Source organism: Schistocerca americana, chromosome 2 (assembly GCF_021461395.2).
Source record: "Schistocerca americana isolate TAMUIC-IGC-003095 chromosome 2, iqSchAmer2.1, whole genome shotgun sequence".
Taxonomy (NCBI): Eukaryota; Metazoa; Arthropoda; class Insecta; order Orthoptera; family Acrididae; genus Schistocerca; species Schistocerca americana.
Window position 1 is genome coordinate 357,883,782 of NC_060120.1, and position 13,148 is coordinate 357,896,929.

Sequence of the window (13,148 nt, forward strand, 5' to 3'; positions counted from 1 at the left end):
TTTTGATTCATAGGTGATGTTTTCACCATCTGAACTATTATGTAATCTGGCATATTAAATATTTCTGAACTGTTTAATTGTTGCCCTCAAGTAAAATACAAATGGTCTTTTTTCTGAGTTTTATAGAACTGTGTTTGATGGAGCTTTTCTTAATACTAATATTTACCTCAGTGGCAGCCATCTCGTTGTTACACTACTTGAAAACAAAATAATGAATGACAATAGAGACATCTGCCAGGTGTCATTCTTTTTATGTAAAAAATGAGAAAATTATATCTCCCCAAGTGTGCTTTCTCACTTTTCATTCATACATTGTTGAGATCATCAACTCCTCATATGGTTCCAAATCACTGGTAAAATTTTGAAGACCTGGATTCAACCAAACTTTAAGTTAAAAATTAATATAATGTGCTGCTTTTTCCTCAGTTATATCCATAATAATTCATTATAATGTTATTCATTGGATTAAATTGTTTCAGTTACATCGAATCATTTTCCACCTCACTGATGGATTTCTTCAAATTTCACTTTATATAAGTGTACCAGCAAATAACATGACCTATATTTTCAGAGTTGTCACTTTCCTATAAAACTTTGACATTCATGGAAAATGTGTAACTGCTAATGTAATTGATTGCAAAAGCATATATTTCTTTCTCTTCTCCAGTTATCTGACCTCGCTGTCTTCTAAGTGTATTTCCTGTCCCATCTTGACTTCTACACTTTTCACCAATTAAAAACTGTAGAGTCATTTCAACCCCCAAGAACAGTGGTCTTCTTATGACAAAATGCTATCCCAGTATACTGCATTGTTAGGACTTTGTTTTTCTGAAATCTTTACATGAAATGTGTCTCATTTCTCAGACTGCACGAAGTTGCTTTTTGAAGCTGTTACAAACACTATGGCATCTTGGGGAGGCCTCAAGCAGTTCATTTTTTTTCTATAATGTTAATATCCAGCAATATGTGTAATGAAAATTCACGTTATTGGCTGCAGCACTACAAGTTATGTTGAGGGACAGTTTGCTGATTTTGAAATCAAGAGATGTATTTTACATGTGAATTATCAGGGAGTTGTTAACCACATTCATCATTTATCAGTCCACTGATGACACCTCATTTGTCCCATTTTGGTTCTGACAAGTTTCCTGCCATGGGTCTTGATGTGCAGGTGAAGCGACTCTTTGCTAATGAAGCAGACAGTGGTTGTTTATCAAAAAATAAAATCTAGTATGCCTTTTAAAACCAGTATTTAATTGGAGGTCAAAGACAGGAGTCACTACCTGCAATCTTAGGAATATATCCCACAGACCTGCAGATATGAAGGAGAAGATGGCAACACCAGATGCTAAAGAGCAAAACAGAATGAAGTACTTAGGTCCCACTAGAAGTCTGGTCCTCTAAATTTCTGGCCATCACCAGCATTGTTCTATAATCTTCTATTCTATTCATTAAGAGGAAAATGGATAATTGTGTGTGTGTGGTGACACTGAAGCTGTGGAACATATCATTGTTCATTGTATGGTCACAGATTCTGTTCTAAACACTGCAGAAGTTCTGTCAGAGCAATTTCCAGTTCTAACATGCTGCAGCCCACAAAAACATGTGAATCTCTGCAAGTAGACATGACACCCTGAGGAGAATAATGGGAAATGGTGGAAATAAACTCGAATGCTTACCACTGCATCAATGCTATGCAGCCAGGAGCCACAGAATACAGCAGTGATGCAGCTCTCATATAAATAGAATCACACAACTCAAAGTGAAATATGCCCGTTTTAGTTTGTCTTGGGCATTGACCTTTGACATCCGTGAAGATCTATTAAAGTTGTTTCTGGATATTCTGTCCCTGAAGTCCAAGAAGATGGAGGCCCGGACCACACAGAGTTCTTAACTGGTAGTGGAACAGAGTTCCATGGGGAGAACAGGGGTGAATGGAGCTGTCTGGCTTTGTTACAGATGTTCAAATCCCATTAAATGGCCTCATCCCCTGGGTTGGGGATCGAACTGAGTGCTAGTTATAGAAACATATGTGTGCTGTTCCATGATGTCCCTCACATACAACAGAGAAGATTTCAACATTGTTATTTTATATAATAACAGTAGAGAATAAATATTATACAATTACTGAGAAGTCGCAGCTACGTATAACAAACAGAGCATAGACAATTTGTAATATACTAATAAAATATACAGCTTACATTATAATTTAAGCTTAGATATAATGTAATAACATACTAATATTTTATCATAATACTTGTAGTAGTAACATACTAAATCAAAATAGGTTGGTACTATCCTCAAATTGTTTGAGCCTGGAATACATGCTCAGCTGGTTAAAATTTATAATATGAGGATGATGTAAAGTGACCTGCTGTAGTACTTTGACAGTAGGTAAGAATGTTGAATACCAGCAAATAATCAAAGTAGTGAAATAGAAAAAAATATAAAACTCAAAGTAGCCAGCTGATTTGGTATAACTGTCCTGCACAGTGAATGCTTATATCAGTTGCTGAAAAATTAAGTGCTTGCCCTGATGACTGGAAACTGACTGACTGTCTTTTGCCCTAAAACTGTTTTTTTTTTGGATAGTCCTATATCACTGCCCTGTGGCACAAAATACAATGGCTTTTTACTTGGCAGAAGAAAGCAATTAGACGTTTGTACGGAATCACTGACAACAAGACCTCATGTAGACCTTATTTTAGAGACTTAAAAATTCTCACAGTCCCATCTCTTTACATATATTGTTGCCTATTAAACATAAAAGAAAACTTAAACCACTACACTATAAGGAAATCAGTTCATCAACACAATACTCGACAAACAAATATGATTGATATACCCACAACCAGGCTTAAGAAAACCCAATCTAGCTATGAATACATAGGCATAAAATTATTCAACACTTTACCCGTACAGGCTCAATTGGTTTCAATGGATATTTTCAAAACTAAAACCAAAGTGTGGATGAAGAAAAATACTTTCTACAGTGTAGAAGAATTTCAGAATAGTTGTAAAGATGATCTAATTTATTGATAAACTAAGGCTTACTGTTATGTATAGTTATGGATGTAGGGGCAGCTAGCTATAAACTAATAGGGTACAACACTATCTTTTTTTTTCCATGTAATATTTTTGTTATATGAAACATAATGTACAAATAGCTATAATACTTCTGACAACATTGATTGCATGTTAATGCTGATAAATTATGGCTTACTGTTATGTATGGATCTAGGTGTAGAGGCTGTTGTAAGCTAATAGTTTACAACATTGCTATATTTTTACTATGTAATATTTTGGTATGTAAAACATAATGTAGACAACATACCAGTAGAACTACTGATGGCCTTGGGAGAGCCAGTCCTGACAAAACTCTACCATCTGGTGAGCGAGATGTATGAGACAGGCGAAATACCTTCAGACTTCAAGAAGAATATAATAATTCCAATCCCAAAGAAAGCAGGTGTTGACAGATGTGAAAATTACCGAACTATCAGTTTAATAAGTCACAGCTGCAAAATACTAATGCGTAATCTTTACAGACGAATGGAAAAACTGGTAGAAGCGGACCTCGGGGAAGATCAGTTTGGATTCCGTAGAAATGTTGGAACACGTGAGGCAATACTAACCTTACGACTTATCTTAGAAGAAAGATTAAGAAAAGGCAAACCTACGTTTCTAGCATTTGTAGACTTAGAGAAAGCTTTTGACAACGTTAACTGGAATACTCTCTTTCAAATTCTGAAGTTGACAGGGGTAAAATACAGGGAGCGAAAGGCTATTTACAATCTGTACAGAAACCAGATGGCAGTTATAAGAGTCGAGGGGCATGAAAGGGAAGCAGTGGTTGGGAAAGGAGTGAGACAGGGTTGTAGTCTCTCCCCGATGTTATTCAATCTGTATATTGAGCAAGCAGTAAAGGAAACAAAAGAAAAATTCGGAGTAGGTATTAAAATTCATGGAGAAGAAGTAAAAACTTTGAGGTTCGCCGATGACATTGTAATTCTGTCAGAGACAGCAAAGGACTTGGAAGAGCAGTTGAACGGAATGGACAGTGTCTTGAAAGGAGGATATAAGATGAACATTAACAAAAGCAAAACGAGGATAATGGAATGTAGTCAAATTAAATCGGGTGATGCTGAGGGAATTAGATTAGGAAATGAGACACTTAAAGTAGTAAAGGAGTTTTGCTATTTAGGGAGTAAAATAACTGATGATGGTCGAAGTAGAGAGGATATAAAATGTAGACTGGCAATGGCAAGGAAATCGTTTCTGAAGAGAAGAGATTTGTTAACCTCGAGTATAGATTTAAGTGTCAGGAATGCGTTTCTGAAAGTATTTGTATGGAGTGTAGCCATGTATGGAAGTGAAACATGGATGATAACCAGTTTGGACAAGAAGAGAATAGAAGCTTTCGAAATGTGGTGCTACAGAAGAATGCTGAAGATAAGGTGGGTAGATCACGTAACTAATGAGGAGGTATTGAATAGGATTGGGGAGAAGAGAAGTTTGTGGCACAACTTGACTAGAAGAAGGGATCGGTTGATAGGACGTGTTTTGAGGCATCAAGGGATCACAAATTTAGCATTGGAGGGCAGCGTGGAGGGTAAAAATCGTAGAGGGAGACCAAGAGATGAATACACTAAGCAGATTCAGAAGGATGTAGGTTGCAGTAGGTACTGGGAGATGAAGAAGCTTGCACAGGGTAGAGTAGCATGGAGAGCTGCATCAAACCAGTCTCAGGACTGAAGACCACAACAACAACAGTATCTCTAGACATATTTTTTCTTTGTCTCTCCTTCCTTTGTATTTGTTTAAAGTATTGCCCCTACCTGTGTATGTGATTTCCTCAGAACCTGCAATTTAAAGCGTGAATATAGTAAAACAATCTTCCAACTTAATTTCACATAGTAACATGTTTGTAGGTTATAGCATACAAAAGCAGTTCATAATATTTAATTTTATCTCTTAAGTTAGTTACTTAGTTATATGTTCTGTGGATCATTTCTACAGTTAATTATAATGATGTGGAGTTGGTTATTTTATGCAGATAGTAAACAATGAAAAGTCCAGATTATTGTTTACATTCACATTACACATTCATATGTAAATATGTCTAAATGCTGATCATTTACAGTTTTTTTTAAAATTACTGTTGTGGTTAATAATACCAAACTATCACATTCTACACATTACAAAATTAGAATTTCTTCTGTGGTATAGAAGAAGTGGTCAAGGAGAGACATTTTCATTTTGTATCTAAATTTAACCTTGCTGTAAGTCAGACATTTTATATTACTTGGCTCATTGTATGTCCCTGAATGTTCTCTACAATTGAATAATTTGTGTGCTTGATGTAATGAACAAATGACTGAAAGCATATCTGTACAATGTAGATCAGTAATAATTGCCTTGAATCTTTGATTCTTCTGTAGGTGTGTATCGCAGAAGAGAGGATATTGAAGTATTTATCGACATTTCAAATGTTGAAGAACTTAAGTCACATTCAGTAACAACTAATGTTACAGTTGGTGGTAATGTGACTCTTAATGAAGCTATGGCTCTGTTTCATGATCTTGCAAACACTCAGAAAGGTTTTAAATACCTGAAAATGATTGCTGAGCACATAGACTTGGTAGCTAATATACCAGTAAGAAATGTAAGTAAAATATGTAGATTTTTATTGTTGTTGAGTAAATTTTTGAACATGGACAAAGTTTCTTTAATGTATGTTGTTTCATTATTGAAATTATGTTTGTAACTAGTGACTGACGTGTGTTTATTTCTTCTTTCAGATAGGGACCATTGCTGGAAATTTGTGTGTTAAACACCAGCACAATGAATTCCCATCAGATATCTTTGTCATTCTGGAGACTGTGGGTGCTAGTCTGTGTATAAGTAAGCAAAGTAGTTTTTGCTTTGTTATGAGCTTACCGTTTGGAATTGATGGTGAAGACTATACTCGACTGACAGTCTGTTATTACAGTAGAAATAGTTCACAGCTGTGACGTTTCCCTACCCGGTTTGGTCATCTGGATCTTGTTGCATTGATCTATCTGAATACATTTCTCACAGGTTGTTTGATTGATGGTCATGACAAATATTTTTTTTTAAGTGGTTTCTTCCTCATTTTATTACCACCTTAAATGTTGCAATGACCAGTTCAGGTGGACATAACTCTGGTAACAAGGGTAGGGTAATTCCACTCTCTTATAAATTCACTCCTTGAATTTTATATTTTTAATGATGGAACAACACTTAAACTCAGTAATCATAATAAGCAGCGGCATGAACACAAAGACAGTGCACTTGGAAAAATTTCCCATACAATCAGGTTCATAACACCAGTTCAGATGTTAAGTGTCAAATAGCTGTTTCTGTAAGTTTTAACACAAGGTGTTACACATTTTACCTGTGATCATAGTCTTTACTTTATGAAGTCAATACATGATGTTGCGTAAGTGTTTACTGGAAACAAACAGCATAAGAACTATACACATATGAATCTAATGATTACTGAGTGCAGATTTTAACATGAACATTTTAGAAAGAGGTATTAGCAATACTGTGAATAAGCACAGGTTTTCACAGGTTGCACATACAACACTGACAAATAGGACACCCGGAAAGATGTTGTTTATTTTTATTCAATGATGGCATATGCCACCTTGTGGATAGTAGAAGTACTTTACTTTTTTACCAATAACTGCTCAATTTCATGTTACAAGATTCTTCATTTTTCCAAGATTTCAGACCATCTGATTTGGATATGAAATTTTGACGGTCCTAGTGTAACATCTGCATTAAAGAATATGTGCTATTGAAAGATTCATAATGTACTTCTTCTTTTGCCTAATGATGAGCCAGGTGATTTAGCAGTAAAATGCTTGCCAGGAAACCGAAAGGTCATGAGATCGAATACCAGTCAGACAACTGACTTTTTAGTCTGGGTTTTAACCTAGCATTCACCCCTCAATGATGTGGATATTCACCAGAAATGACATATGGCTCAGGTTCCATGTTAAACTATAGATCCCCTTTTCTCAATTGTATAACTGGGGTAAGTTAGGGACGCTCAATTTGCCGAAGTGGCGTCCAATTGAAAGACTAGCATGAGGCCATTGAGCCACACAAAATTATCAGTATTATTATTATTATTATTATTTTGCCTAATCAAGATGATTATTTTTGCATTTCAGTTGATAAAGCTGGTGTGGAGACTGTTTTGAACCCTCCTGAGTTTCTCAAGTTTGATATGACTCATAAAATAATCAAAAGCATTAGTTTGATACCATATGATGATGACACGTATATTAGAACATACAAGGTAATTATGTTTGTTTAAACATCTTTCAAAAATGCTAAATAGCTTTTTTCCCTATAGAAATACTGAATCAGATAAAAAGAACACACTTTAGAGGAACTGGTCGGTATACTTTCTTCCTTTTTTTGAATACTGAACTTGTAGAACTAGGAATTTTCTATGGGATCTCACATATTACATGAATAACAATAACTTGCGTTGTAGTTAACAGTTGTTATTTTAATTTTGTTTGGTAATTTACTTGTTGTTATAGACAGAGCAAGGTGAAATTGGCTGATTGTACATTTAACATAAAATGTCTGAGAAAAAAAGTGAAGCACCCAGCAGAGCAGATGGAAACAAAATGAAACCATATGGAGTGAGAGGTTATGTGATGTTGTTTCAATGATTACAGTATCAAGTCAAATTTATAAATAACTTGGAAGTACGAGTCCACTTATCAGTACAATTTTGTATCCCATCTGGCCTTGGTGCATACACTGATTCAGTTGTCAAGGACATCTTAAAGCAGATGTATCCTCTCCTGAGGGATGTTGTCTCGCACCTGTTATAACTGGTCCTTGATATCCTGGACACTAGTACTAGGTCCGAGTTGACATGCAAGCTGGTCCCAAATATGTTCTACAGAGGGCGGATCTGGGGATCTTGTTGGTTAGGGTAATAACTCAACATCATGCAGGCAGTTCATAGAGACGTGTGTCGTATGTGAACTAGCTTTGTTCTGCTGAAAAATGGCACCATGATACTGTCACATAAAAGGTAACACATGATAACTTAGGATGACATGCAATGTTGTGGGGAGTCCATCACTTGTACCTGGATGGCAGGCATAAATGTGAAGGGTTTGTGATGTGTTTGGTGCACCTTGCTTGTGGTGGTCAGACATGACCTTGGCAAAGAAAATGCGTGTCCCCATATTCCTGTGCACTCCAGCATTGGCCCATTGTCACTTCTGGATGCCCCACAAATATGAATATTGCATGTTTCAACCAGATGGCCAAATGGAGCCTCAAAATGAGTTCTCTTTAAAAATCAACCAGGTTCTGATAATGTTGTGTCACATGAGTGTGTGGTATCTCCATGTCGTTAAGAGTGATCACTCAACATCTGACTCTGTTAATGCCCCTTATATACCCTACCGAGCCTGCTAACAACATTAAACGTGAACAACAGTAATGTTCTCTTGTGGCCATTCTTTCTGTCACAGAAAATTATAACTCTGATCATTTCAATATCTGCCAATGATGTGTACATTTGAAAAGTTATGTTGATAGCTGACCATGTCTTCTCAGTGCTTCACGTTTTTGGTCAGGCAGTGTATTTTGTAATTGATGAATTTCTGTTATTAGTATTCCTATATGAAGTCAGAATAACTTATTAATATTAGGTTGGCGCATAATCTCATAGTGTTTTGGTTTTCCTAATTGGTATTCTCGTTGCTAAGGGTTTATTTATCAATTATCATTTTTTATTTATAGTTAACTTTTGCTGTTTGAGTGTACATATTGTAATTTTATCATTTGGAGCTGTTGAGTGGAGCTGTGGATGCTAGAAAAAGGAGTGTCAACAACTTATTTATATTTGGTTGCTTCATAAGTTCATAGTGTTTTTGTTTTACATGTCGCCATGCCACTTGCTATAGGTTTATTTATCAATTGTCTTTTTTTTTAATTTTTAGTTCACTGTTGCTGTTTGAGTTTACATATTCTCATTCTTGTAATTTCGAAATAGTAATTGGAGCTGTGGGTGCTAGAAAATGGAGTGCTGAGTGAAGCAATCAGAACATTTCTGACATATTCTTCTGTTTGAGTTCAATAGAGGGGTGGTAACAGTTGAGGCAGTCACAAACATTTCTGCAATGCAAGAGGATAATGCCATTGGACAGAGCATGGCGAGAAAATGGTTTTTTTGTTGTAAGGAGGAGTATTTTGACATTAATGACTCTCCACATTCGGGACGACCTTCTCCGTTTGATGAATATTGTTTAAGTGCATTCATCCACAATGATCCACATCAATATTCTCAAGAACTGGGAAATGTGATGAGCTGTCATCACTCCATCATAATGCACCATTTACATGCAATGGGGGACATTAAAAAATTGGGTGTATAGGTACTGCGTGCTGTAAGCCACCATCACAAAAATCGGTGGGTGGCCATATGTGTATCTCTGCTTGCTCCGTCATCAATTGGCTCGTAAACAACACTGGCAATTTCTATCCAGTATCCTACTGATTACGAGAAATGGTGTCTTTTATAAGGAAAAGAGAGGAGTGACTGAGCTCAAACAAAGCAGCAACTCCCCGTACAAAGACCTGCACACATCCCCGAAAGATAATGTTATGCATCTCATGGAACAGTGGCTGTGTGATGTACAATGAATGGCTTCCCCAAGATATAACCATCACTGGTGAAATTTATTGCCAACAACTGAAGACATCTTGCAAATGCTGTAGAAGAACAATGACTAGGAAGACTGCATGAAGTGATGCTACTCCATTATAATACCTGCCCACATTCTGCTAGAGTGACAAAAAACAATATACATGAGTTGGCTTGGGAAGTCATTCCACACCCCACCTTATTCACCTAATCTTGTGCCCTCAGATTTTCACCTTTTCCATTCTCTCTCAAACAACCTTCAAGGAATATCCTTTCTGGATGAAAATGTGCTCTGAACATGCCTTGATGAGCTCTTCGTCTCAAAACCATGTGATGTCTGCAGTTGTGATATCAAAAAGTTACCCCACTGTTGGTAGACTGTTGTAAATAGTGAAGGAGAATATATTATTGTTGACTAAAGCCTCTGATATGTGTATCTGTTGTGTTTATGAATGTCATGGAAAAATGCTACAAACCTATACACCAACCTAATACTTTTGAGATTATCAACAGGATGTGTCAGTTAATTTCTCTTAACAATTTTCCAATATACCCGAATAGTTTCAAAGGCATTAAGGTTTCCTGTCATTTGGGTCCTCTCCGCCTCCCCCCTCCTTCACCATCTCCTCCTGCTTGTATTACTCTGTTGATACAATATTATAAGACTCCTACTTATGCATACATTGTATGAAAGTTTGTTTGAACCATTTTTTTCCCTGTTATTTGTTGTTTTTGGTACCTACTTAGAAGAGAGTCAAACATTTGACTAAGCTGTCCCAAAATTAAAACTGAGTTAAATCAGACAAAATAAAATGTAAATATTGGACAAAACAATACAAAATCCCACTTGATAGAGAATGGGGTTGCTATTGGTATGCTAAACAGCTTGAATAAACTTGGAAATCTGTGTATATAAATTCTGGATTATCTCAATGGTATTTCATAAAGTTTCTCACAAAGAAACTTTCCCAATTCTCTGACAGATTTTCAAAGAGAGTAACAGACCATTAATTGTTTTCTCCATACAGACTGTAATTTCATAAGAATAAGTTATAAGTAGGGGCACTAAATATGGTCCTCCTGAACCATCAATTTCATATTCATATGATAGATATAGAATCACAAGCAGCAGTATTATGGAATGATAAACCACTGTCTCATTTGGGCATGATTCTGTCAAATTTCGACATGTGCTGATATCTCCTTTTTACTTGAGGCGCAACACAGTTATCTTACAACCAACATTAAGATACAATTTATGAATGACTAACCCACCGTATCATCTTCCATTATGTATAGAATGTTAGATGGCATTACTCATACCTACCATGTACGATTGCGCAAAAATGCTCATCATTTCCACATTGCTGTTGTTGTTGTTGTTATGGTGGTCTTCAGTCCAGAGACTGTTTTGATGCAGCTTTCCATGCTACTCTACCTCTTCATCTCCAAGTAACTACTGCAACCTACACCCTTCTGAACCTGCTTAGTCTATTCATCTCTTGGTCTCCCTCTACAATTTTTACCCTCCGCACTTACCTCCAATACTAAATTGGTGATCTCTCGGTGCCTTAGAATGTGTCCTACCAACTGATCCCTTCTTCTAGTCAAGTTGAGCCACAAATTCGTCTTCTCCCCGCTCATCTAATCTTCAGCATTCTTCTGTAGCACCACATTTCGAAAGCTTCTGTTCTCTTCTTGTCTAAACTATTTATTGTCCATGTTTCACTTCCATACATGGCTACACTCCATACAAATACTTTCAGAAATGAGTTACTGACACTTAAATCTATACTCGATGTTAACAAATTTCTCCTCTTCAGAACACTCTCCTTGCCATACCAGTCTACATTTTATATCCTCTCTGTGTCGACCATCATCAGTTATTTTGCTCCCCAAATAGCAAAACTCTTCTACTACTTTAAGTGTCTCATTTCCTAATCTAATTCTCTCAGCATCACCTGATTTAATTTGACCACATTCCATTATCCTCATTTTGCTTCTGTTGATTTTTATCTTATATCCGCCTTTCAAGACACTGTCCATTCCGTTCAACTGCTCTTCCAGGTCCTTTGCTGTCTCAGACAGAATTACAATGTTGCCAGCAAACCTCAAAGCTTTTATCTCTTCTCCACGAATTTTAATTCCTACTCCAAATTTTTCTTTTGTTTCCTTCAGTGCTTGCTCAACATACAGATTGAATAATGTCAGGGATAGGCTACAACTGTGTCTCCCTCCCTTCTCAATCACTGCTTCCCTTTCGTGCCCCTTGATTCTTATAACAGCCATCTGATTTATGTACAAATTGTAAATTTTACCCCTGCCACCTTCAGAATTTGGAAGAGAGCATTCCAGTCAACATGTCAAATCCAGCCATATAGTATACTTCATATTAGTAAACTTAACCACCACTCACAGATTAGGTCTTACTCCAGTTCTGACTTGCAGGCTGCTGCCCACGTGGCAGCATGATGAGCAAGCTCTGGTCATGAGACATGTGATAAGCATCTCATCCATCCCTCCAGCCATTATCGCTAGTAGATGAATTGCGATGATACCACTGATTTTTTTATTCAAGCAACCCCTCATTTGGCATCATGAGGCTAAGGGACCCTGTTCCAGACCTCCCTACCTCATAAAAATTGGAAGAGGTACCTATAATCAAACTCTACATCCTTTCATACTGAATGCCTTTACACTAACCTTTCAGCTACAGAGGCTGTCCTTCACTCTAATTTGACATTCAGTGCATGCCGTATTCGTGATGTTGTAGTTTTAATCGCCAGTAGTATATTTCCATTTCTCCCACCCATTAATTTGACAGTATCTGAAGTAAAATACCTACTTTGTAGAAGCTGTGAACTCTTACCTAGGGATGTATCTGTGTTACCATTATTGTCCTATAACCTACATGATTTTCATCATCAGTTTTCTGCTATATTAGCAGGTCCTTTGCCTCTCCATTTTCTACGATCCATTGCTTCTTTCTTAAGGCTGTTGTATGTTGTACCGTCCATCACGTCATCCAGTATCTGAAATCTCTTCCTTTCTCGCTTCCTTTTCCCTTGTACATAACCTTCTAAAACTGATTTTATCAGTCTGTCATTCTTTCTTAATAATGCCTAATCCAGTTTCTTTTTCTTCTTTTTATTACATCTAGTAACTGTCTCTTCTCTCCCACTCGTCTCAGTACCTCTTCATTTTTTACTCTGTCCATCCAACTTATTCTTATCATCCATGTCCACATCTCAAAAGCCTCCAGTCTTTCTCTGTCTTCTTCCTCAAATCCATGTTTCAGCACCATATAGAAGAACACTCCATACAAGACATTTTATGAGTCTCTTTCTGAGTTCTCTGTTGAGACCACTCCAGAAAATTCTCCTTTTCTTATCAAATGTCTCTTTTGCCATTGCTATCTTCGTTTTAATTTCTGTGG

At 36.7% G+C, this 13,148-nt stretch overlaps 1 protein-coding gene across 1 annotated transcript in view; it reads left to right on the forward strand.

Moving 5' to 3' along the window:
* Nucleotides 1-13,148, forward strand: part of LOC124595300 (xanthine dehydrogenase-like) — a 414,231-nt gene that overhangs the window by 178,294 nt on the left and 222,789 nt on the right. The window contains exons 7-9 of the mRNA XM_047133986.1: nucleotides 5,442-5,665; nucleotides 5,802-5,904; nucleotides 7,206-7,333. Coding sequence (XP_046989942.1) covers nucleotides 5,442-5,665; nucleotides 5,802-5,904; nucleotides 7,206-7,333 — 455 coding nt within the window. The remainder of the gene's footprint in view (nucleotides 1-5,441; nucleotides 5,666-5,801; nucleotides 5,905-7,205; nucleotides 7,334-13,148) is intronic.